Below are 22884 nucleotides of genomic sequence, written 5' to 3' on the forward strand. Positions count from 1 at the left end.
GTGGCGCTGCCACATTATTCCCTATTGCAAGTTGTGCCCAATCCTAACCCTTGTTATTCTAAATTAGTGTGAAGTGCTGAATGATGATTTACTGTAGCAATGTCCCCCCCCCTGAGTCTATAGTGTTTAGGAATGGTTTCCAGCACCCCAAATCCCTTGCGCCTCTGCAGGGAAAATAAGGACATTGTGTGAAAAACCAATACTGTGCCATTGAGTTGTACTCATCTAAATACAGTACTGGTTTGCCCTGTTTTATTGAACATTTCTGCAGCTTCTGTTATAGCTACACCACTGGCACAGACCCAGGCGGCTAGTAGAGGCCCTGCCTGGCCTATAACTCCATTCAATGGCTGATAATAATTGGCCAAATATATACTGTTGGAATCTGTTCGGCAGTTGCAGATTTGTCCGTGTATCAGGCTGAATGTGGCCAGCTTTGTCCTGTCTTCCTCACTTTTACCTTTCCCTATGTTACTTGTAACCCAATTGCTTACCCAGAGGAGCCGTAACGAGACAGGAGGCAGAGTAAGAAAGGACAGAACTTTATTATCATCTTTACATAAAAATTAACAGATTAATTACATTTCATACTCTTTATCCCGATGGTGAGACCGTCTCAGCCGCCCATCAGAAGGCAACAGTGAAACATTACAGTAAACACTGCCCAGTGCATTGGTCAAATATTCCCTTCCTTGGCCATGTGGTCAAAAGCAGATCTGTATTGTTTCAGTTGGTCTTTTACATGCTCTTCTATTTGGTTTCTTTCTGAAGCAAAACTGAAAATCCTATGTTGTTTTTAGGGACGTTCCCCTGGCAACCCAAAAAGCAGATTTGTATTATAATTGTGTATTGTTTATCTTTCCCTTCAGCACGCCTCCCTCTTTCTTCTGGTAATGGCTGGTTGCTAAAGTCAGTGACCCTGGCAACCAGACAGGAAACTGTTGAAGAGTTCTAGACCCTCCACTAAACTTTAGAATATCATTGTCTATTATTCTAAGAGGTTAACTGGAGGTTGGTTTATTAACCGCTATACAAACAATGCTGTTTTTCTAAAGGCTGAGTGCTTAGGCCTTTGCTTTCTTCAGGTCGGTGCTGTACCTAGAGCAGCCACAGGCAGCGCCAAAGAGTCAATTGGAAGTGCCATTGCTCTGCTTACAGCTTTGGCCCCTTGTTAATAGACAGAATTTGACAGCAATTAGGAACACAATTTCATCACTTAGATGGGAGGTTATTTAAGGAAAGAGAATTGCTTTGTTTCCACATTGGGGTTCAGCAGGACTGATGGGCGGATCACAGTTTGGACTGTAGTGGTTTTAAATACTTGTGGAAGGATTCGTGCACCTGTGGAAAAATCAAAATAGATTATTAGGCCTCTCCGGCCACAAGTGCCGCCAGTGTAAATTAGTCTTTCAGATAAGGGCAATAAGGCTGCAATGGTTCGGGGGTCCAAGTTAATGGCAAGTCATGTGTCTATACATGTAACCCATTCTGCTCACCTGTGTTTTGTTCAGCGGAGATTTCTTTGCCCATTCGAACATATTCTCATAGACGTTGCCGTCATATCTGCCCAGAACTGAGCCCAGTTGTGTGTCGGAGTAGTCGAAGGCATCCACCAAAGCCACTGCATTGGGACGGATAACTGCCAGCAGATCCTTCACTCGCTGCTGTACTAGGTCAACCTGGAGAGTGGTCAGAAGTCCAGCCTACAAGGAACAGAAAAACACTGGTAGGAATGACCCCTATTGAGAAGAAGAATGTTTCAGCGGGGCCCACCGGTGCCGCCACCCCAGGGGCCCCCACCGTTTGCCCAAATCCCTTCTCCCATGCGCGCTCAGAGATGGAGCGCCGACAGGAATAGGGTCTGGGCTGTTCCAATCCGATCCTGTGGTTCAATTACTGTGCCAACTACATGGGGCCATGGGACATACCAAGGGTAATTCAGGCATCAAAATCTAACCAAGAAGGACTCAGTCTACTTAAAGACTTGCCCTAAGCAACAGTACTGGTCTGCAGAGGCCAATAAATGTAAAATACTTACCGTCATCCTTATTAACAAAAAATATTGACTTCCATTTCAAGTACAAACAGCCCCCCCAGCCCAATAAATAGTGACTGTCTATGGCACCTTACAGCAGCCCCTCTGGCATTTGTCTGAACCCACAGATTGCCAGTCTGGGCCTGGGTCCTGGCATTCCAAGTACCCAGAGGCCCAAACAGCCCCCCCAGCCCAATAAATAGTGACTGGCACCTTACAGCAGCCCCTCTGGCATTTGCCTGAACCCACAGATTGCCAGTCTGGGCCTGGGTCCTGGCATTCCCAGTACCCAGAGGCACAAACAGCCCCCCCAGCCCAATAAATAGTGACTGGCACCTTACAGCAGCCCCTCTGGCATTTGCCTGAACCCACAGATTGCCAGTCTGGGCCTGGGTCCTGGCATTCCAAGTACCCAGAGGCCCAAACAGCCCCCCCCCCAGCCCAATAAATAGTGACTGTCTGTGGCACCTTACAGCAGCCCCTCTGGCATTTGCCTGAACCCACAGATTGCCAGTCTGGGCCTGGGTCCTGGCATTCCAAGTACCCAGAGGCACAAACAGCCCCCCCAGCCCAATAAATAGTGACTGTCTGTGGCACCTTACAGCAGCCCCTCTGGCATTTGCCTGAACACACAGATTGCCAGTTTGGGCCTGGGCCCTGGCATTCCAAGTACCCAGAGGCCCAAACAGCCCCCCCAGCCCAATAAATAGTGACTGTCTGTGGCACCTTACAGCAGCCCCTCTGGCATTTGCCTGAACACACAGATTGCCAGTCTGGGCCTGGGCCCTGGCATTCCCAGTACCCAGAGGCCCAAACAGCCCCCCCAGCCCAATAAATAGTGACTATGGCACCTTACAGCAGCCCCTCTGGCATTTGCCTGAACACACAGATTGCCAGTTTGGGCCTGGGCCCTGGCATTCCAAGTACCCAGAGGCCCAAACAGCCCCCCCAGCCCAATAAATAGTGACTGTCTGTGGCACCTTACAGCAGCCCCTCTGGCATTTGCCTGAACACACAGATTGCCAGTTTGGGCCTGGGCCCTGGCATTCCAAGTACCCAGAGGCCCAAACAGCCCCCCCAGCCCAATAAATAGTGACTGTCTGTGGCACCTTACAGCAGCCCCTCTGGCATTTGCCTGAACACACAGATTGCCAGTCTGGGCCTGGGCCCTGGCATTCCCAGTACCCAGAGGCCCAAACAGCCCCCCCAGCCCAATAAATAGTGACTATGGCACCTTACAGCAGCCCCTCTGGCATTTGCCTGAACCCACAGATTGCCAGTCTGGGCCTGGGCCCTGGCATTCCAAGTACCCAGAGGCCCAAACAGCCCCCCCAGCCCAATAAATAGTGACTATGGCACCTTACAGCAGCCCCTCAAGCATTTGCCTGAACCCATAGATTGCCAGTCCAGGCTTGGGGGTGGGTTTGCATATATGAAACAACACTGACCTGAAGGAAGTCTCCAGTGTTCTTGCTGATCCCATGCAGCGCGTAGAAGAGGCAGAGAGAGCTCAGAATACGATGGGCAGCGACATCGAGAACCTCAGACAATTTGTCTGCGAAGAGTTTCACGACCACATAGTGACAGTGCGCCTGGGACAGAGTGGAGAAGAAATAACTCAAGATAGAAAAGTGATTTAATTATAGGGGTCTCCTAAAGGAGCCCCAATGTAATATCCATCTCCAGGATTCCACCCAGCCCTACCTCTGATGCGCGTACTAGATCCACAGAGTTCTTGTTCCATGCATCTTCCTTGCGCTTGCCACGTTTGGAGTCAGTGTTGACATTCTTGGCAGCGGCCACCACTAGCCTGGAGTACAGACGGGAAGGGAACAGGGAAAGGAATCAGAGGGTGCGTCTGTAGAAATGGAATCCATCTATTATTATGGGAGGGGAGGGGCGTACCAAGCAGCTCGCTGTTTGTAGGCCTCGACCAGATTTTGAATGTCGTTGATGTCTTTGACCAAGGATCGGCCGGCCACGGGGTGGGGCTGTACACGGTGCTGGGAAACATCATTAAGGTACGACACCATCCCGTCAAGTCGTTTCCCAGAAAGAACCGCTTTGTAGCTTTTCACCAAAAATCTAGACAGAAAAAAAAAGAATGCTTCAAATGTAATAAAGAAATCTAGGGGCCCGAATACACAATACACACAATACTAGGCTGTGTTTAGAACAGGGAAATACTTGTTCTGGTATTGCTATATGATATCTTAATGTACAGACTATGGGCAAACTTAGGGGGCTGTTCCTGCTGAATTGTGCTTAGTACAGGGGAATCCCTATGTGCCATACTTTTATGGTATCTCTCTGTACAGGCTATAAGCAAACTTAGGGGGCTGTTCCTGCTGAATTGTGCTTAGTACAGGGGGATCCCTATGTGCCATAGTTTTATGGTATCTCTCTGTACAGGCTATGAGCAAACTTAGGGGGCTGTTCCTGCTGAATTGTGCTTAGTACAGGGGAATCCCTATGTGCCATAGTTTTATGATATCTTAATGTACAGGCTATGGGCAAACTTAGGGGGCTGTTCCTGCTGAATTGTGCTTAGTACAGGGGAATCCCTATGTGCCATAGTTTTATGGTATCTCTCTGTACAGGCTATAAGCAAACTTAGGGGGCTGTTCCTGCTGAATTGTGCTTAGTACAGGGGGATCCCTATGTGCCATAGTTTTATGGTATCTCTCTGTACAGGCTATGAGCAAACTTAGGGGGCTGTTCCTGCTGAATTGTGCTTAGTACAGGGGAATCCCTATGTGCCATAGTTTTATGATATCTTAATGTACAGGCTATGGGCAAACTTAGGGGGCTGTTCCTGCTGAATTGTGCTTAGTACAGGGGAATCCCTATGTGCCATAGTTTTATGGTATCTCTCTGTACAGGCTATGGGCAAACTTAGGGGGCTGTTCCTGCTGAATTGTGCTTAGTACAGGGGAATCCCTATGTGCCATAGTTTTATGGTATCTCTCTGTACAGGCTATAAGCAAACTTAGGGGGCTGTTCCTGCTGAATTGTGCTTAGTACAGGGGGATCCCTATGTGCCATAGTTTTATGGTATCTCTCTGTACAGGCTATGAGCAAACTTAGGGGGCTGTTCCTGCTGAATTGTGCTTAGTACAGGGGAATCCCTATGTGCCATAGTTTTATGATATCTTAATGTACAGGCTATGGGCAAACTTAGGGGGCTGTTCCTGCTGAATTGTGCTTAGTACAGGGGAATCCCTATGTGCCATAGTTTTATGGTATCTCTCTGTACAGGCTATGGGCAAACTTAGGGGGCTGTTCCTGCTGAATTGTGCTTAGTACAGGGGAATCCCTATGTGCCATAGTTTATGGTATCTCTCTGTACAGGCTATGAGCAAACTTAGGGGGCTGTTCCTGCTGAATTGTGCTTAGTACAGGGGAATCCCTATTTGCCATAGTTTTATGGGATCTCTCTGTACAGGCTATGAGCAAACTTAGGGGGCTGTTCCTGCTGAATTGTGCTTAGTACAGGGGAATCCCTATGTGCCATAGTTTTATGGTATCTCTCTGTACAGGCTATGAGCAAACTTAGGGGGCTGTTCCTGCTGAATTGTGCTTAGTACAGGGGAATCCCTATGTGCCATAGTTTTATGGTATCTCTCAATACAGGCTATGGGCAAACTTAGGGGGCTGTTCCTGCTGAATTGTGCTTAGTACAGGGAAATCCCCATGTGCCATAGTTTTATGGTATCTCTCTGTACAGGCTATGGGCAAACTTAGGGGGCTGTTCCTGCTGTATTGTGCTTAGAACGGGGGAATCCATATCCCTTGAACTTTCTTATTACCTGCTGTTTGCTGCTTACCACTGCCCTAATGTAATATTTTATTAAATGAACACAGTGGATTAGTACTGTGTTTCAAAAACATGCTGGGCAAACTGAATAGCTCGTAAACCAATAGAATCACAAATCTTTGTGGCCACTCATTCTTCCTCCTCACCTTGCAGTCTGCAGCATCATCACTGTGTTTTCCCCCTCATATGTGCAGGCGGGGGTAAAGGTCACATAGATATCGGGGATCCCACTGCAACGGGAGTATCCATGCCCCCCACATGCCATCCGGCACTCCTCGATACCCGTGTTGGCTGCCCACGTGGTGAAGGCTTTTAAGCCCGCAGAAAGGGCGTGCAGCTGTTAGTGGGTGGAACAGGGGCCAACAGAAGGAGAACATACAGAGAAAGAAGAAATGCAATCAGGCAGGTCATGGGGTATAGTATCACATCATAAGTGAGCCCCCCTCACTTATGGTTATAGCAAGTATAATGTAACAGTAATCTTTTCTATATAACAATAATAATAAAAAGATAAAATGAACAGTAAAATAAAATATTCAGCTATTTGTTCAGTGGCTCTTCAGCTTGGCACAATAGGTTTTAGCTAGTTTCCAGGGTGACTGACGCTAGCAACTGGGCAGAAGCAGCACTAGCCTGAACATTGTTCTGCTTTATGGTAGTTAGGGTCAGGGACCCTAGTAACCTGGTCTGCCTGGTCTTACTAGGCTGATAAGGGCAGAACACAAAAGGCAATTCATTCAAAATGTTAGAAAAAAAACTAAATAAAGATCAAAATCAATGGGAAACATAAACATATGTAAACTTCCCTGTTTTCATTAGCATCTTCTATATATATATATATATATATATATATATATATATAGTATACAGGGAGGAGCACACCCTATACAAGTCCAAATGCCCTTGGTGCAGGTCAAAAAACAAAAATATAGTAGAAAGAGTGCCGCACACACAGGGACTTGATACAAAAGAAAAAGTGGTTTTATTGAAAAAAAAAAAAAAAAAAAAAAAAATATATATATATATATATAATATATATATAGAGCAACACATGGCTTCCCAAACACCAACCCCAATTCCTGCATTCTGAACCAACCCCCAGCTTCTGAATGGGACAAACAGAACCTGTATGCAGAACAACCCATACTAGCCAACCAAAAGGGTGCCTTCATTATTAGATCTGCCCCATTCCGACAAAAATCCCACCCGTGTTAGTAAAGCAGCCCCAACATCTCACCTCGGGCAGTTCGTTCAGGTTACCCGCTTGGATTTCAGCGCTGATTCTGTGGTACGTGTGGCTCATATAGGATCCCACAAACTGGAAGGCGTATGCTGTAGCCAGCAGCGGGAATAACTTGTACTGCTGAGTCTGAAAGTCTAGGATTTGGGGCTCCGGCTCCCTGCAGAAGGCAAAGGCAAGGCCTTATGGGTAAGGGGGGAATAAAATAGGGTGGGTGAAGGAGTGGGGAGGAAGGTGATGGGGCAAAGAGACAGGAGGAGGAGCACAGAGGAGGCCGAGACAGCACAGAGATATATAAAAGAGACAGCATACTGTATTGTGAATAAAATAAGCAAAGCAAGGGCAAGATTTTAGGACAGTATTGGCTCTTTCTAGGCCAGACACAACCCTGCTGTTGGGTGACATAACTTGCTCAGGTATAAAACCTTGTTGAAATTCATCTGTAACTTTAAAATTAATATTTGGACCTTGCTTCAAAGTAATGATTCGGCCAAGATTCTGCCTTTTTTCAGCAGGATTCGGCCAAATCTATGCTTCTGGTCGAACCAAATCGGAACCCTTAATATCACATGACTTTTTGTCACACAGTTCTAAATTTTTCACCACGCACGAGACACGTGCTTGTCCAGCCAATGTAACAAGGACTTAGTACATCCACGACCCTCACCCAGCTCTGATCTCTGACTGGTGCCTCACAGCACTATAGCGGATGGCAATGGTACAGGCCCGGGAAAGGCTGCGAGCGGAGTCTCCTACGATCATTGAACGAATGAACACCATAGTGCCGTAGGTCAGTTTGTCACTCAGCGGCTTCACATAGGTGCCGTCTGGCTCCACCTAGACAAAAAGAGTACAAGGGGGGGGTCACATATTTCTGGCATATTTCTTATCCATGATCCTTTAAAGAGTTAATTGAGGAATGCGCACCTTGGCGTACTTCATCAGCATATTCTCTCGAGGAATCCGAAGCTTGTCAAACTTAAGGAACCCGTTGTCCGTTTCATCAAACCCAAACTTGGGCCCTATGTCTCCAACCACCACACCTGCAGCCATGTCAGATACAACAAGGAAGGACTTTGGTCAGATCAATGACATTACTTCAGCAAAAGCCTGGGATGTTATGGGATGTTATCTGAGAAGGACTCACCAGGGAGAGGCTCGTGGGTACCCATGTGGCGGATGGGCACTATGAAAGCATGAAGCCCTCTACATTCTCCTTGTGTGTAAAGTTGAGCCAAAACTACTGCATGGTTTGAGGTCTTTCCCACTTTGAGAGAATAAAGAACAAAAAGATAATATTTATATCATAAGGATAAACTTAAGGATAGCATTGGGACTTCAACTACAAAACAGATGCTGGAATTAGCAAATAAACGAACGGCAGAGGTCTGCAGGTTGATCTTCCCTTCCCTGTCTCAAAGAAACTCAATATAAATGAGAATAAGGAATACCAAGATGTAAGGTGGAGGCCTGTGGACTGGTGGGGTCAAAAGAAACAGGGCATGGACCAGTCCTTGTATTTATTTGACCAATTGGCCCATGACCTAACAGATGGCTACAAGGGACCATACGCTGCATGGCTGTCTTTCTATTGTTCTGATCTTCCAGGCAGACAGCTCAAACGTAAGAGCAAGATGCAGCTCCTCCTCTCTTATTCACATACACTGACAATGCAGCAGCAGATAAGATTTTCCAAAATGCTTAATTCCCCAAATAGACCAATATCCATAGCCCACAGTTATCCCTTGGGATCAGTGGGCCACCGTACACGTTCTTTGTTTGATATTATATAATCATTAGCAGTATGGCCTACACTGTGGGCATGGTAAAGGCATATCTCAATGTGCTTACATCCTCCGGGCCACCACTTGATAGAAGAGACCGTTGGGCTATTGAGGATGAACTCCTGAGTAGATGGATCATAGGTAGCTGTGGTCTCCAGCCCTCGAAGGTGGGTTCCTAGTTTGAATGATAAAATAAAATAAGTTGTAGAAGGAAGCAACCCCAGGAACCAACCCGCCAGATTAGTAAAAGAAGGGATAGGCAACCGTAGGATCTCCGGATGTTGCAGAAATACAACTCCTAGTATATTTAACAGGTCAACTGATGTGGGTATGCTGGGAGTTGCAGGTCTGCAGCATCTGGAGTACTGAAGGTTGGCAACCCCTGGCAGAGAGAGAGAAGAAACCCAGCCCAGGCAGAGAGGCCTAAATATGTGCCAAACAATAACCCTTTCTGTACTATCCTTCCCAGTCTTAGAAGCTTAAACAGGACAGGCTAAACAGATGCACAAAGCTATGTGAGGAGTGTGGTTACCATGTCCCATCTCAGTTTGAGCATAGGTCCCAATGATCTCCAGGTTCCAGGCAGGCATGAAGAGACGCTCCTGCTGCTCGGGCGTAGCCTGGTTCAATAGCGTGGGCAAGAACATGCCCAGGTGAAGATCTAGGGGCTCAGGGCGGCCCCGGTGAACAAAACTGCAGAGGAACAGGAAACGGAATACAGAAGTATAGGAAAAAATGGAGGAAGGGATGAATATGGGAAACATGAGGAATGGAGGACACAGCAGAGAAAATGGAGAGAAGAAGAATATTGGTATATTCAAGAACAATTGAGAGGAGAGTAGTGGAACATTCATGAGAAACAGAGGTTTTTGGAAAGAGAATAAAGGATTTTGGGAAACACAAGAGGAATGAGTAAACAAGTGCAGTTTGGGTAACAGTCATAGGGCAGTCATAGGGCAAAGTACAGCAAGAAAAGGGCAAAGAAGATTAAGAAGTGTTGGCAGATGAAGTCAGTTTGTAGCAGAAAATGAAGGCGGCAAGTGGGAAATTATTACAGATGATTGTATAATAGGAGTGAAATGTGAGAGGATAAAAACACACCAGGAGAGAGAGAAAGAGGGAGAAAGGAAAAAAAAAAGAATTAATTTGTTAAGTGCACTTGATTTAACGTGTTAGATCATAGCAGGCAGATAATTATACATGCACAATCCGTTCCCAAAGAACCCCAACAGGCAAGGAAAAGGTATGGCTAGCCATCTCCTATAGCCCAGAGCCAAAACTCAGTCATCACTGGGAATTCAGTCCCTTGTATCTAATGAGACTTAAAGGGCACTGTCACTAGGAACAGTATGGCGGCTCCCGTTCAGCTTGTAGACATAGAGATGTGGCGATGACTTACGTACTCTTCCATTCTGACACGAGCTAGATTGGTAGGATAGTTTTAAAAAACCACCCAGTCTTCTTGAAATAACCCCTTACCTGCCAGCAGTGCCTCCCCCATTGGTTATCTCTGTGGGACCTGATGCTGCTTTCCCAGCTGCCCTAGGATTGACATTGGGCTTACGGTGGGGCAAAAAAAAAAACCCTGTAGTAAATGTATTTTCAGGTGCAATTGTGCATTCAGTTCAGTATTTGGGCAAATATTTTGCGGAGGACACAGTATGGTCCCAATCCTGGTAACTTTGTAGTCAGCTCATCTCTACTCTTTATTATACATAATAAATATTGGTTACTGATTGGCACATTAGACCTCTCCGACACTGCCACCCCTCCCCTGGCCCAGACTAACCATGTCCCAGCTCGGTCTGGGCATAGGTGCCAATGGCCTGTAGGCGGCTGGTAAGGGGATACCATTTCTGGTTCTGCTCGTCCGTCAATTGCTGGGCTAACATGTTGCTGAACATACTGAAGTGTAAGCCCAGGGGGTCGGTTTGAGAGCCAAGGCAGGTTCTACACAGGAGAGACAGAATGGTCAGAATGTGAGGAAGGGGAAGCAGTGAGCAGTGAGCTGGCCCTACGTTGATTACAAAACCTCGTTTGTCGAGGTTGCCAAATGAGCGTATCTTTCCCAAATATGCCCGCCTTGAGGATCGGATCACAATGACGGATAAAAGCCGCTGGTGCAAGGACCACATTAACGAGCCAATGCACAAAGTCTGTTTGAATGATATCCAGCCAGATATAAGTCGGTTAAGCCCATCGGACTGCCCCATTCACAGGCAGATAAGTAGCCGACTTGGAATGAAGGAGCCCAATTTTATTTTTTCAAATAAGCTTGCTCATCAAAAATGGAATAGAATTGCGCACGTGCACCAGGCCAGGAGACACGCAGAATTCTGAAGCTACAGAGCTGTGCAGAGGGAGACACATCAAGGGATCACTGCAGCTTCACTGTTTGCTTTTGAGGGACCGGAGTGGCAGGACCTGTGAGGCTTTTCAGTGCTAAAATTTTTGGTTGGGTTGATGTGTCTTTTAAAGCCGGCCATACACACACGGATATTATCGTACCAAACCTCGTTTCGCATGATATTCGGTGCGTGTATGGTGCCTCGAAGGGGCAGCCGATATCGCAGAAGGCTGCGGATATCGGTCGACTCGCCGATCGGGCAGGTTAAAAGATTTTGATCCGGTGCCATTGAAGGCGCCCAAGCAAAATCTATGTCCAGGGCTGAATCGGCAGAAGGAGGTAGAATTTCTATTGTGGCTACATGTATGGCCACCTTAAGACTGATTGCTTGCTATGGGTTTGCAGCCCACCCCTGCTCCCTAAAGGTCCCCATACACGGGCCAATTGCAGCTGCCGATATGGGTCCCTTGGACAGATTCGGCAGCTTATTGGCCCGTGTAGGGGCAGGAACGAGGGGCCTGCCCGACCGATATCTGGCCTGAAATTGGGCAGATATCGATCGGCCAGGTTAGAAAATCCAGTCGGATCTGGGACTGCATCAGTTCTCATGTGGGTGTGCTAATCGGCTGGTTGTGCTACATTGTTTCAGGAGTCGGAATATAAACTGGCGGGTGATTGGTGCAGGTTTGGCTGTATATTCCCTATAAGCTCTAGAATGACTGAATGTTGCAGTATTTATTGAAACAAGTGCTGTTCAAATTAAGACTACGTCGTTACACAAACACACTTGCGTTGTCTGTCTGCAGTATGGAATGCTGGGAAAAAAAAAGCTGTTGCTTTTACATTGTGGGGAGGTAAAGTCCAAGGTTTCTAGGCAATAGTGCACACACAAAGAATCTTGTACAAGGGTCACTATGGTTAAACCCCTCCCACATACTCTCGGTACGTGACACCACAGAAGGGCTGGGCGGGGCTTGTGGCAACCTGTGTAATGAGCAGAATGCAAATGATGGCCTATCAATTACTCGCTTGTGCCTAACGACTGCGCTCCGACAGGATCCTGCCTATGGGAGAGCACAGCATAAGCTGGCATGCTCTGGGCTGCTTATAATTCCCACTGCATGCAGATTTACTATTTGCTTTAACCAAAGTGTATACATGATTGTACACATGGCCCTGGGAGTCATGAATGGACACTCTGTAAGCTCCCATCCAAACACCAGTCAGGTTAGACCCATAATATCCCATATACATTAGTATGTCTCGTTTTGATCCCACGGGGAAAGGGTAAGGTGCGCTGTGGATTTGCTAAGACTCCAGTTATCAATCAGTTTATTTCCCTTTATCTTAGGCAGAGATTAGATAGTGTGAATCAGTAATACTTAGGAATGCATAGGTTATTCTGTTGGGGTTTAAGCAAATGATTATACATTGTACCTGTGCCAATTATATTCCCAGGCTCATGTGACTGTTTACTACTGCTTATGGGATAAAGGTCCCTCCTACTATTAAACACAAGGTTATTGGCAGTCAACAAGGAGTAGGTCACAGGTTATATGTGTTATCTGAATAAAGACTGCATCATGATATAATATATAAGGAGTTTTGTACTTACCTTGTACTGTAAATGATAAGGATATTAGCAGTCACTGAGGGGTTCTGTGCCCATATAAAGGCACAAGGCTGCAGGCTGAGTTATACAGGGAACTCTGAGTATCACTCATGTATTATAAGGGATAATGTACCCCCTACTGTAAATGATAAGGATATTAGCAGTCACTGAGGGGTTCTGTGCCCATATAAAGGCACAAGGCTGCAGGCTGAGTTATACAGGGAACTCTGAGTATCACTCATGTATTATAAGGGGTAATGTACCCCTACTGTAAATGATAAGGATATTAGCAGTCACTGAGGGGTTCTGTGCCCATATAAAGGCACAAGGCTGCAGGCTGAGTTATATAGGGAACTCTGAGTATCACTCATGTATTATAAGGGATAATGTACCCCCTACTGTAAATGATAAGGATATTAGCAGTCACTGAGGGGTTCTGTGCCCCCCATATAAAGGCACAAGGCTGCAGGCTGAGTTATACAGGGAACTCTGAGTATCACTCATGTATTATAAGGGATAATGTACCCCCTACTGTAAATGATAAGGATATTAGCAGTCACTGAGGGGTTCTGTGCCCATATAAAGGCACAAGGCTGCAGGCTGAGTTATACAGGGAACTCTGAGTAACACTCATGTATTATAAGGGATAATGTACCCCTACTGTAAATGATAAGGATATTAGAAGCTACTGAGGGTTTAAAGTCCATATAAAGGCAGGAGGTCAAAGACCAAGTGCTTATATACAAGCCATAGAACCCCCAGTGGCTTCTAATATCCTCATAATTACAGCAGGGGTGCATTGTTCCCTATTTATTGGCAGCAGAGAAAGTAGGAAGAGTCAGCTCCTTAAAGATAAACAATAAGATGCCTACGAATGGTGGAAAGGGAATTAAAGGATGTTTATAATTATCCAGATCACAAAATAATACAGTCTGGCCCAAATGCCGGCCTGATAGCCCGGCCCAAATGCCAGCCTGATAGCCCGGCCCAAATGCCAGCCTGATAGCCCGGCCAAATGCAAAGGAACATGATGCCAGCCTCAGCCCATACCTCTTGAACCAGTAGATCTCCTCTGGGTCGGAGATGCCATGCTCCCTCATCTTCTGAACCATCAGGGCGCTCTTCTTGATGGCCAGCTCGTAGCGCTCACTGCGAGACAGAAAGTTGGGGTCCTCATGCTGGAAGCTGGGGTCATTGAGAACCAGGCCCTCTGTAAGGGGAAAGGGCTGTTACTATTGCTGCCCAGTGAGTCTGTGCTGGTGTTGCCCCAGTAGGTGAACATTAGTATATGTGTAGGACTGGGCAGATTTGCCCCACATTTCAGTAGTCCTCAGTGGTGCCCTCTCTGCTGCCCTGTCATTGGCATCCCGAGTACTTATCTACTGCCCCTATTCTTACATTACTCTGAGGCTTGCCCCTCTCTCTTATTATATGTCAAGTACTACCCAGGAATTGCCCCATCCTATGTAAGACTTGCAGTACTGCCCAGGAATTGCCCCATCCTATGTAAGACTTGCAGTACTGCCCAGGAATTGCCCCATCCTATGTAAAACTTGCAGTAGTACCCAGGAATTGCCCCATCCTATGTAAGACTTGCAGTACTGCCCAGGAATTGCCCTATCCTATGTAAGACTTACAGTAGTACCCAGGAATTGCCCCATCCTATGTAAGACTTGCAGTAGTACCCAGGAATTGCCCCATCCTATGTAAGACTTGCAGTAGTACCCAGGAATTGCCCCATCCTATGTAAGACTTGCAGTAGTACCCAGGAATTGCCCCATCCTATGTAAGACTTGCAGTACTACCCAGGAATTGCCCCATCCTATGTAAGACTTGCAGTACTACCCAGGAATTGCCCCATCCTATGTAACACTTGCAGTACTGCCCAGGAATTGCCCCATCCTATGTAAGACTTGCAGTACTGCCCAGGAATTGCCCCATCCTATGTAAGACTTGCAGTAGTACCCAGGAATTGCCCCATCCTATGTAAGACTTGCAGTACTACCCAGGAATTGCCCCATCCTATGTAAGACTTGCAGTAGTACCCAGGAATTGCCCCATCCTATGTAAGACTTGCAGTAGTACCCAGGAATTGCCCCATCCTATGTAAGACTTGCAGTACTGCCCAGGAATTGCCCCATCCTATGTAAGACTTGCAGTACTGCCCAGGAATTGCCCCATCCTATGTAAGACTTGCAGTACTACCCAGGAATTGCCCCATCCTATGTAACACTTGCAGTACTACCCAGGAATTGCCCCATCCTATGTAACACTTGCAGTACTGCCCAGGAATTGCCCCATCCTATGTAAGACTTGCAGTACTACCCAGGAATTGCCCCATCCTATGTAAGACTTGCAGTACTGCCCAGGAATTGCCCCATCCTATGTAAGACTTGCAGTAGTACCCAGGAATTGCCCCATCCTATGTAAGACTTGCAGTAGTACCCAGGAATTGCCCCATCCTATGTAACACTTGCAGTACTACCCAGGAATTGCCCCATCCTATGTAACACTTGCAGTACTGCCCAGGAATTGCCCCATCCTATGTAAGACTTGCAGTACTACCCAGGAATTGCCCCATCCTATGTAAGACTTGCAGTAGTACCCAGGAATTGCCCCATCCTATGTAAGACTTGCAGTAGTACCCAGGAATTGCCCCATCCTATGTAAGACTTGCAGTACTGCCCAGGAATTGCCCCATCCTATGTAACACTTGCAGTACTGCCCAGGAATTGCCCCATCCTATGTAAGACTTGCAGTACTACCCAGGAATTGCCCCATCCTATGTAACACTTGCAGTACTGCCCAGGAATTGCCCCATCCTATGTAAGACTTGCAGTAGTACCCAGGAATTGCCCCATCCTATGTAAGACTTGCAGTACTACCCAGGAATTGCCCCATCCTATGTAAGACTTGCAGTACTGCCCAGGAATTGCCCCATCCTATGTAAGACTTGCAGTACTGCCCAGGAATTGCCCCATCCTATGTAACACTTGCAGTACTACCCAGGAATTGCCCCATCCTATGTAAGACTTGCAGTACTGCCCAGGAATTGCCCCATCCTATGTAAGACTTGCAGTACTGCCCAGGAATTGCCCCATCCTATGTAAGACTTGCAGTACTGCCCAGGAATTGCCCCATCCTATGTAAGACTTGCAGTACTGCCCAGGAATTGCCCCATCCTATGTAAGACTTGCAGTACTGCCCAGGAATTGCCCCATCCTATGTAAGACTTGCAGTACTGCCCAGGAATTGCCCCATCCTATGTAAGACTTGCAGTACTGCCCAGGAATTGCCCCATCCTATGTAAGACTTGCAGTACTGCCCAGGAATTGCCCCATCCTATGTAACACTTGCAGTACTACCCAGGAATTGCCCCATCCTATGTAACACTTGCAGTACTACCCAGGAATTGCCCCATCCTATGTAAGACTTGCAGTAGTACCCAGGAATTGCCCCATCCTATGTAAGACTTGCAGTACTGCCCCTATACCTGCCCTTGTGCCAAGCAGATGCCCCAGTACTGTGTCTGTACCCAGAGCTGCCCCCTTTCTAGTAATACAAGCCAGACGTGCCCTTTGTCCCAGTGATGCCCCTGCCAGCCCCCACTCCTGCCCCTACCGTAAATCATACCCACAGTGCCGCTACCCCTGTACCCACCAATCTCCCTCCTCCTGCGGGTCCTCTCAGGGCTGCCATCCAGGATGACGGTGATGGTTTCGGGGTTGAATGAGGCGGCGGCCCTCTCCCTGCTCAAGTCCGGGTTCATCGTCTCTCCGGCTGGAACTACCGAACTCAGACCTTCGGCCTCCCTACTTTCAGCCAAGCCCCGCCCTCCCTACTGGCAGCCAAGCCCCGCCCTCCCGGCCATATGACCCAAGTGGGCGGTCATTCTGTCAAGTTGCCTCTTCCAACTACAACTCCCAGCATGCCCCGGGGTAGGCGTGGCCCTGTGAGTGAGCGAGTAGCAGGCGAATGACAGGCAAGTGACAGGCAAGGCGGGAGCTGCGAGTCTGTGAGGGGGAGTCGGGTTGTGCCTGTGTCCCAGGGGGTGAGGGAGGCGGCTCTGAGTGCGGAACTCAGTCAGGGAGCCCGGTACCGAGTTAGTCATGCCCCAGTGAGTGAGGGAGGGAGCCGGGTACTGGGTGAGTGTGAGACAAGTGAGTGAGACAGCCCAGTACTGAGTGTGAGACAAGTGAGTGAGACAGCCCAGTACTGAGTGTGAGACAAGTGAGTGAGACAGCCCAGTACTGAGTGTGAGACAAGTGAGTGAGACAGCCCAGTACTGAGTGTGAGACAAGTGAGTGAGACAGCCCAGTACTGAGTGTGGAGGGACAAGTGGAGTGAGAACAGCCCAGTACTGAGTGAAGTGAGGACAGCCAACGGTGAAGTGAGGGAGGGAGCCGGGTACTGAGTGTGAGACAAGTGAGTGAGGCAGCCCAGTACTGAGTGTGAGACAAGTGAGGGAGGCAGCCCAGTACTGAGTGTGAGACAAGTGAGTGAGACAGCCCAGTACTGAGTGTGAGACAAGTGAGTGAGACAGCCCAGTACTGAGTGTGAGGCAAGTGAGTGAGACAGCCCAGTACTGAGTGTGAGACAAGTGAGTGAGACAGCCCAGTACTGAGTGTGAGACAAGTGAGTGAGACAGCCCAGTACTGAGTGTGAGACAAGTGAGGGAGGCAGCCCAGTACTGAGTGTGAGACAAGTGAGTGAGACAGCCCAGTACTGAGTGTGAGACAAGTGAGTGAGACAGCTCAGTACTGAGTGTGAGACAAGTGAGTGAGACAGCTCAGTACTGAGTGTGAGACAAGTGAGGGAGGCAGCCCAGTACTGAGTGTGAGACAAGTGAGTGAGACAGCCCAGTACTGAGTGTGAGACAAGTGAGTGAGACAGCCCAGTACTGAGTGTGAGACAAGTGAGTGAGACAGCCCAGTACTGAGTGTGAGACAAGTGAGTGAGGCAGCCCAGTACTGAGTGTGAGACAAGTGAGTGAGACAGCCCAGTACTGAGTGTGAGACAAGTGAGTGAGACAGCCCAGTACTGAGTGTGAGACAAGTGAGTGAGACAGCCCAGTACTGAGTGTGAGACAAGTGAGTGAGGCAGCCCAGTACTGAGTGTGAGACAAGTGAGTGAGACAGCCCAGTACTAAGTGTGAGACAAGTGAGTGAGACAGCCCAGTACTGAGTGTGAGACAAGTGAGTGAGACAGCCCAGTACTGAGTGTGAGACAAGTGAGTGAGACAGCCCAGTACTGAGTGTGAGACAAGTGAGTGAGACAGCCCAGTACTGAGTGTGAGACAAGTGAGTGAGGCAGCCCAGTACTGAGTGTGAGACAAGTGAGTGAGGCAGCCCAGTACTGAGTGTGAGACAAGTGAGTGAGGCAGCCCAGTACTGAGTGTGAGACAAGTGAGTGAGGCAGCCCAGTACTGAGTGTGAGACAAGTGAGTGAGGCAGCCCAGTACTGAGTGTGAGACAAGTGAGTGAGGCAGCCCAGTACTGAGTGTGAGACAAGTGAGTGAGACAGCCCAGTACTGAGTGTGAGACAAGTGAGTGAGACAGCCCAGTACTGAGTGTGAGACAAGTGAGTGAGGCAGCCCAGTACTGAGTGTGAGACAAGTGAGTGAGACAGCCCAGTACTGAGTGTGAGACAAGTGAGTGAGACAGCCCAGTACTGAGTGTGAGACAAGTGAGTGAGACAGCCCAGTACTGAGTGTGAGACAAGTGAGTGAGACAGCCCAGTACTGAGTGTGAGACAAGTGAGTGAGACAGCCAGTACTGAGTGTGAGACAAGTGAGTGAGGCAGCCAGTACTGAGTGTGAGACAAGTGAGTGAGACAGCCCAGTACTGAGTGTGAGACAAGTGAGTGAGACAGCCCAGTACTTAGTGTGAGACAAGTGAGTGAGACAGCCCAGTACTGAGTGTGAGACAAGTGAGTGAGGGAGGGAGCCGGGTACTGAGTGTGAGACAAGTGAGTGAGGCAGCCCAGTACTGAGTGTGAGACAAGTGAGTGAGACAGCTCAGTACTGAGTGTGAGACAAGTGAGTGAGACAGCTCAGTACTGAGTGTGAGACAAGTGAGGGAGGCAGCCCAGTACTGAGTGTGAGACAAGTGAGGGAGGCAGCCCAGTACTGAGTGTGAGACAAGTGAGTGAGACAGCCCAGTACTGAGTGTGAGACAAGTGAGTGAGACAGCTCAGTACTGAGTGTGAGACAAGTGAGTGAGACAGCTCAGTACTGAGTGTGAGACAAGTGAGGGAGGCAGCCCAGTACTGAGTGTGAGACAAGTGAGTGAGACAGCCCAGTACTGAGTGTGAGACAAGTGAGTGAGACAGCCCAGTACTGAGTGTGAGACAAGTGAGTGAGACAGCCCAGTACTGAGTGTGAGACAAGTGAGTGAGGCAGCCCAGTACTGAGTGTGAGACAAGTGAGTGAGACAGCCCAGTACTGAGTGTGAGACAAGTGAGTGAGGCAGCCCAGTACTGAGTGTGAGACAAGTGAGTGAGGCAGCCCAGTACTGAGTGTGAGACAAGTGAGTGAGGCAGCCCAGTACTGAGTGTGAGACAAGTGAGTGAGACAGCCCAGTACTGAGTGTGAGACAAGTGAGTGAGACAGCCCAGTACTGAGTGTGAGACAAGTGAGTGAGGCAGCCCAGTACTGAGTGTGAGACAAGTGAGTGAGGCAGCCCAGTACTGAGTGTGAGACAAGTGAGTGAGACAGCCCAGTACTGAGTGTGAGACAAGTGAGTGAGACAGCCCAGTACTGAGTGTGAGACAAGTGAGTGAGACAGCCCAGTACTGAGTGTGAGACAAGTGAGTGAGGCAGCCCAGTACTGAGTGTGAGACAAGTGAGTGAGGCAGCCCAGTACTGAGTGTGAGACAAGTGAGTGAGACAGCCTAGTACTGAGTGTGAGACAAGTGAGTGAGGCAGCCCAGTGGGATGTCATTTGCAGTATCCCAAGCTGTCCCTGACTAACTTGTACCACTTATTTCTAATGATTCTAAAGTAACTGTAATGTCCATATTCTTTTATAGTGCGCAAGGTTTGGGTGAGCGTGGCTGTGAGTGAGCGTGGCTGTGAGTGAGCGTGGCTGTGGGTGAGCGTGGCTGTGGGTGAGCGTGGCTGTGAGTGAGCGTGGCTGTGGGTGAGCGTGGCTGTGGGTGAGCGTGGCTGTGAGTGAGCGTGGCTGTGGGTGAGCGTGGCTGTGGGTGAGCGTGGCTGTGGGTGAGCGTGGCTGTGGGTGAGCGTGGCTTTGGGTGAGTATGGCTGTAAGTGCCACTGGGTTGCTAGGGTAACTGGACCCTAGCAACCAGGTAGCTAATAAAGTGGTTTCTTTGTCCTTAAAGAGCAATCCCCAGATTACAAGTAATTAAGAAGGCAGCATTAATGAGAGAAAGTGCTTTGCAGTGAGCCGGGGAGTATAATGCTGTGAATTAGTGACCGGCGGAATGAATCCTGGTGGATTATCTGCATTAAATCCGCCCCGTTAGTGGAAATGATTCTTAGTTTGGGGGAAAAGTACATTTAAAACTAAGGAAAATAGTTACATCCACAGTGTAAAGACATTGGAAGGGGCTTTTAACAAAGTGTAAATATTAGTTTTAAATGTACTTTTAGGTTGGAGGAAAGTTGATAACTGCTACATTGTACACACAGCCAAGACCAGCGATGCAGAGAATTGCAAAAGACTGACAGATTCCTCCAAAGTTGGCCATACCCCTGTAAGATCCGCTTGGTTGGCGACCTCAGATCCTTTCCCAAAATGGCCACCTACAGGTGGATGATATCAGGCTAATTTTGTCATTGGGCCCTGGGGCCAAACAATCAAATTAGTACGACAGGTATAGGCACCGTCCCCAACAGCGGTCATCTGGTCCCTGATTCGACGGAATAATTAATCCTGCCGAGATCTGCCCGATTTCAGGCCAGATTATGGTCGGGCAGGCTCGACGGTCATGCCCATACATGGGCAGATAAGTTGCTGAATCGGTCTAAAGGATTGATATTGGCAGCTAGAATCGGCCTGTGAATGGGCACCTTAAGTTATAAGGATGTAAGAACATAATGGCAGGCCTGCACCCTTGCAGCTGCTGTGAAGCAGCCATAGTCTTAGCTGTGTAGTTCAACTGTAGCTATAAGTTACCTGACTGGGCGTTATGGATGCACAAATTACCTTTTAGAGACTTTTCTCTTAAATAAACATATATTTTCTCTGTCTCCTCTGTGTTATTGTTACTGTTTTCTTAATTCTGTCTCCCCTTATAGCAGATGTGAACGCTATAGATAAAAGAAAGCTTTGGTTTTCCATCAGTTGCTGAGAGAAGGAGTCTGGGGAAAGGATGCTTCCAGCAGCTTCAGCATTTTACTACGTGTGGGAGATAAGCACTGGGCAAGTCCCGATTGGAACCACGGTGCGCACCTTTGGCAGGTGAGTTTTTCTTTTTTTTCCCAAATGAGTATGGACTTGCTATTTCTGCCCTAGACAAAATGTTAGGTGACACACAGTCTTTCCTGTAGAGACTTTTGCACTTACTTAGAACAAGCTGATCTTGGCCTCTGTTTCACCTCACATGGTGCAAATCTGACTGGTTTAAGAATTTTTTTTTAAACTGCTGTTTCTTACTCGTGAGCCACAGTCAAATGTAAAAAGACTTGGAGAACAACACAAGCACCATAAAAGTTCATGGAGGAGCCAAATAAGGGCTGTGATTGGCTATTAGGGTCCTCTATGCACCCTATCAGCTTACAGGGGCTTTATTTGGTAGGAAATCTTGTTTTTATTCAACCAAAACTTGCCCCCAAGTCAGGAATTCAAAAATAACTACCTGGTTTGGGGGCACCGAGAGCAACATCCAAGGGGTTGGGGAGCACTGGCCTCAGTCTCTCTATAGGCCAGGTAAGGGAACACTTAGGTGTAGTTATTATGTCAATTAGTCTAATTGTTTGCAACGTCAGAAGCTGACTGTTTGGACTTCATGCACTTCTTTAAATGCCGTGCCCTAAAAGGGCATATTTTATGTGAAAGAGGAGGTCACTAACAGAAGTAATAGGCTTTTGCGCTGTACTTGACCCAATGAATCTATACACAGGCTCAGCAGGTACGATCTGGCACAGTCCCTTGCCACAATCACAGCCCAACATGCCTCCGCCCAGCACGGGCTCCGCGTCAGCACCCGGTTTGTAGAGCCCTTCTCTGCCACCGTAGGCTCTCATTACCTGGCACTGGGAGAACTGGAGGAAGATGGTGAGTTTTCCGGATCTACTAATAAATATTGGTATTGTTGCTTGAAGTGGAAGCCACACTAACAGCCTGTTCCTTTGTAGGCGGCGTTCCTGTGCTATGTGTGCGCGTAATGACCTGCATCGATGGAACAAACCTGTCTCTGCTTCAGCTGGCCATGGAAGAGCAGAGAAAGTATTTTCGGTGCAGAGAGGGAGCCTCAAATGTGACCTAATGGGAGGCAGTCTTGTTACCAGGCTCTCGCAGACTCATGCAGGCAGTTGCAGTTGAAAGGTGAATAATGCATATTTGTGTGTTTTTATCGAAACCTGTCTGGTTCTGGTACTTGTCCACAACCACAAGTGTTTGCCTGCTGCCTGTTCTGAACTACAACTACCAACGTACTACCAACACACTAAATAGTGACTGGATCGCCTAACTGGACATCCTTCATCTCTATTTACTGGCCCCATCATTTACTTAATTTCATGCTGTGTGTTGCCTTCCTGTTACCTTTATTTCTGCATCCCGGGGATGTTTTATTCACACATACATAACTGGGGTATTCTTATGGGGTGTATAAAAAAATGGCAACCTTCTGGATGTCTTCATTACCCACTATCTGTATAAACTGCAACACTTAATTTAGGAACTTTTGTGTTTTGTGCGTTTCTGAATTGCGCAGCCAATAAAACCAGATATTTTATTTGTTTTATTAGATTTCCATTGAAATTATATAGTACCATGCTTTGTTTTGTGTATGGCTTGAATGTAAAATAAACCATCGTGCTGGTAGAAGCGCTCATTTCTCTCTGTATACCTTAAGTGAACATA

At 47.7% G+C, this 22884-nt stretch overlaps 2 protein-coding genes across 9 annotated transcripts; one reads left to right on the forward strand and one right to left on the reverse strand.

The window, feature by feature from the left end:
* Positions 1-526: 526 nt before the first annotated feature.
* acox1 (acyl-CoA oxidase 1, palmitoyl) lies at positions 527-16677 on the reverse strand. Of its 2 annotated transcripts, none has more exons than XM_012971732.3 (14): positions 16496-16677; positions 13886-14045; positions 10666-10826; positions 8944-9051; positions 8240-8359; positions 8020-8135; positions 7760-7929; positions 7090-7252; positions 5999-6189; positions 3941-4120; positions 3740-3845; positions 3484-3627; positions 1497-1703; positions 527-1341 (listed from the first exon to the last, which is right to left on the reverse strand). In XM_012971732.3, the coding sequence occupies exons 1-14, from the start codon at positions 16602-16604 to the stop codon at positions 1291-1293; spliced, it is 1986 nt and encodes a 661-aa protein (XP_012827186.1). In that variant the 5' UTR covers positions 16605-16677; the 3' UTR covers positions 527-1290.
* Positions 16678-16738: 61 nt separating this feature from the next.
* ten1 (TEN1 CST complex subunit) lies at positions 16739-22848 on the forward strand. Of its 7 annotated transcripts, none has more exons than XM_004918449.4 (4): positions 16739-16817; positions 21099-21258; positions 21920-22074; positions 22155-22845. In XM_004918449.4, the coding sequence occupies exons 2-4, from the start codon at positions 21170-21172 to the stop codon at positions 22283-22285; spliced, it is 375 nt and encodes a 124-aa protein (XP_004918506.1). In that variant the 5' UTR covers positions 16739-16817; positions 21099-21169; the 3' UTR covers positions 22286-22845. The 7 variants fall into 7 exon arrangements, with proteins under 7 accessions (XP_004918506.1, XP_017953416.1, XP_012808368.1 ...); XM_018097927.2 differs by lacking the exon at positions 16739-16817 and adding an exon at positions 16834-16980 and having other exon boundaries at positions 21096-21258; positions 22155-22848; XM_012952914.3 differs by lacking the exon at positions 16739-16817 and adding an exon at positions 16834-16980 and having other exon boundaries at positions 22155-22848.
* Positions 22849-22884: the final 36 nt, after the last annotated feature.

Source organism: Xenopus tropicalis, chromosome 10 (genome assembly GCF_000004195.4).
Source record: "Xenopus tropicalis strain Nigerian chromosome 10, UCB_Xtro_10.0, whole genome shotgun sequence".
Taxonomy (NCBI): Eukaryota; Metazoa; Chordata; class Amphibia; order Anura; family Pipidae; genus Xenopus; species Xenopus tropicalis.

Excerpts from the sequence above, each read along its gene's own strand:
- acox1 (XM_012971732.3), bottom strand. The coding sequence starts at position 16,604 with ATGAACCCGGACTTGAGCAGGGAGAGGGCCGCCGCCTCATTCAACCCC. Across the intron at positions 6,190-7,089 it reads ACCTGAACGAACTGCCCGAG|CTGCACGCCCTTTCTGCGGG; the intron begins GTGAGATGTTGG and ends ACCCACTAACAG. Across the intron at positions 4,121-5,998 it reads ATGATGCTGCAGACTGCAAG|ATTTTTGGTGAAAAGCTACA; the intron begins GTGAGGAGGAAG and ends TTTTCTGTCTAG.
- ten1 (XM_004918449.4), top strand. The coding sequence starts at position 21,170 with ATGCTTCCAGCAGCTTCAGCATTTTACTACGTGTGGGAGATAAGCACT. Across the intron at positions 21,259-21,919 it reads ACGGTGCGCACCTTTGGCAG|GCTCAGCAGGTACGATCTGG; the intron begins GTGAGTTTTTCT and ends ATCTATACACAG. Across the intron at positions 22,075-22,154 it reads GGGAGAACTGGAGGAAGATG|GCGGCGTTCCTGTGCTATGT; the intron begins GTGAGTTTTCCG and ends GTTCCTTTGTAG.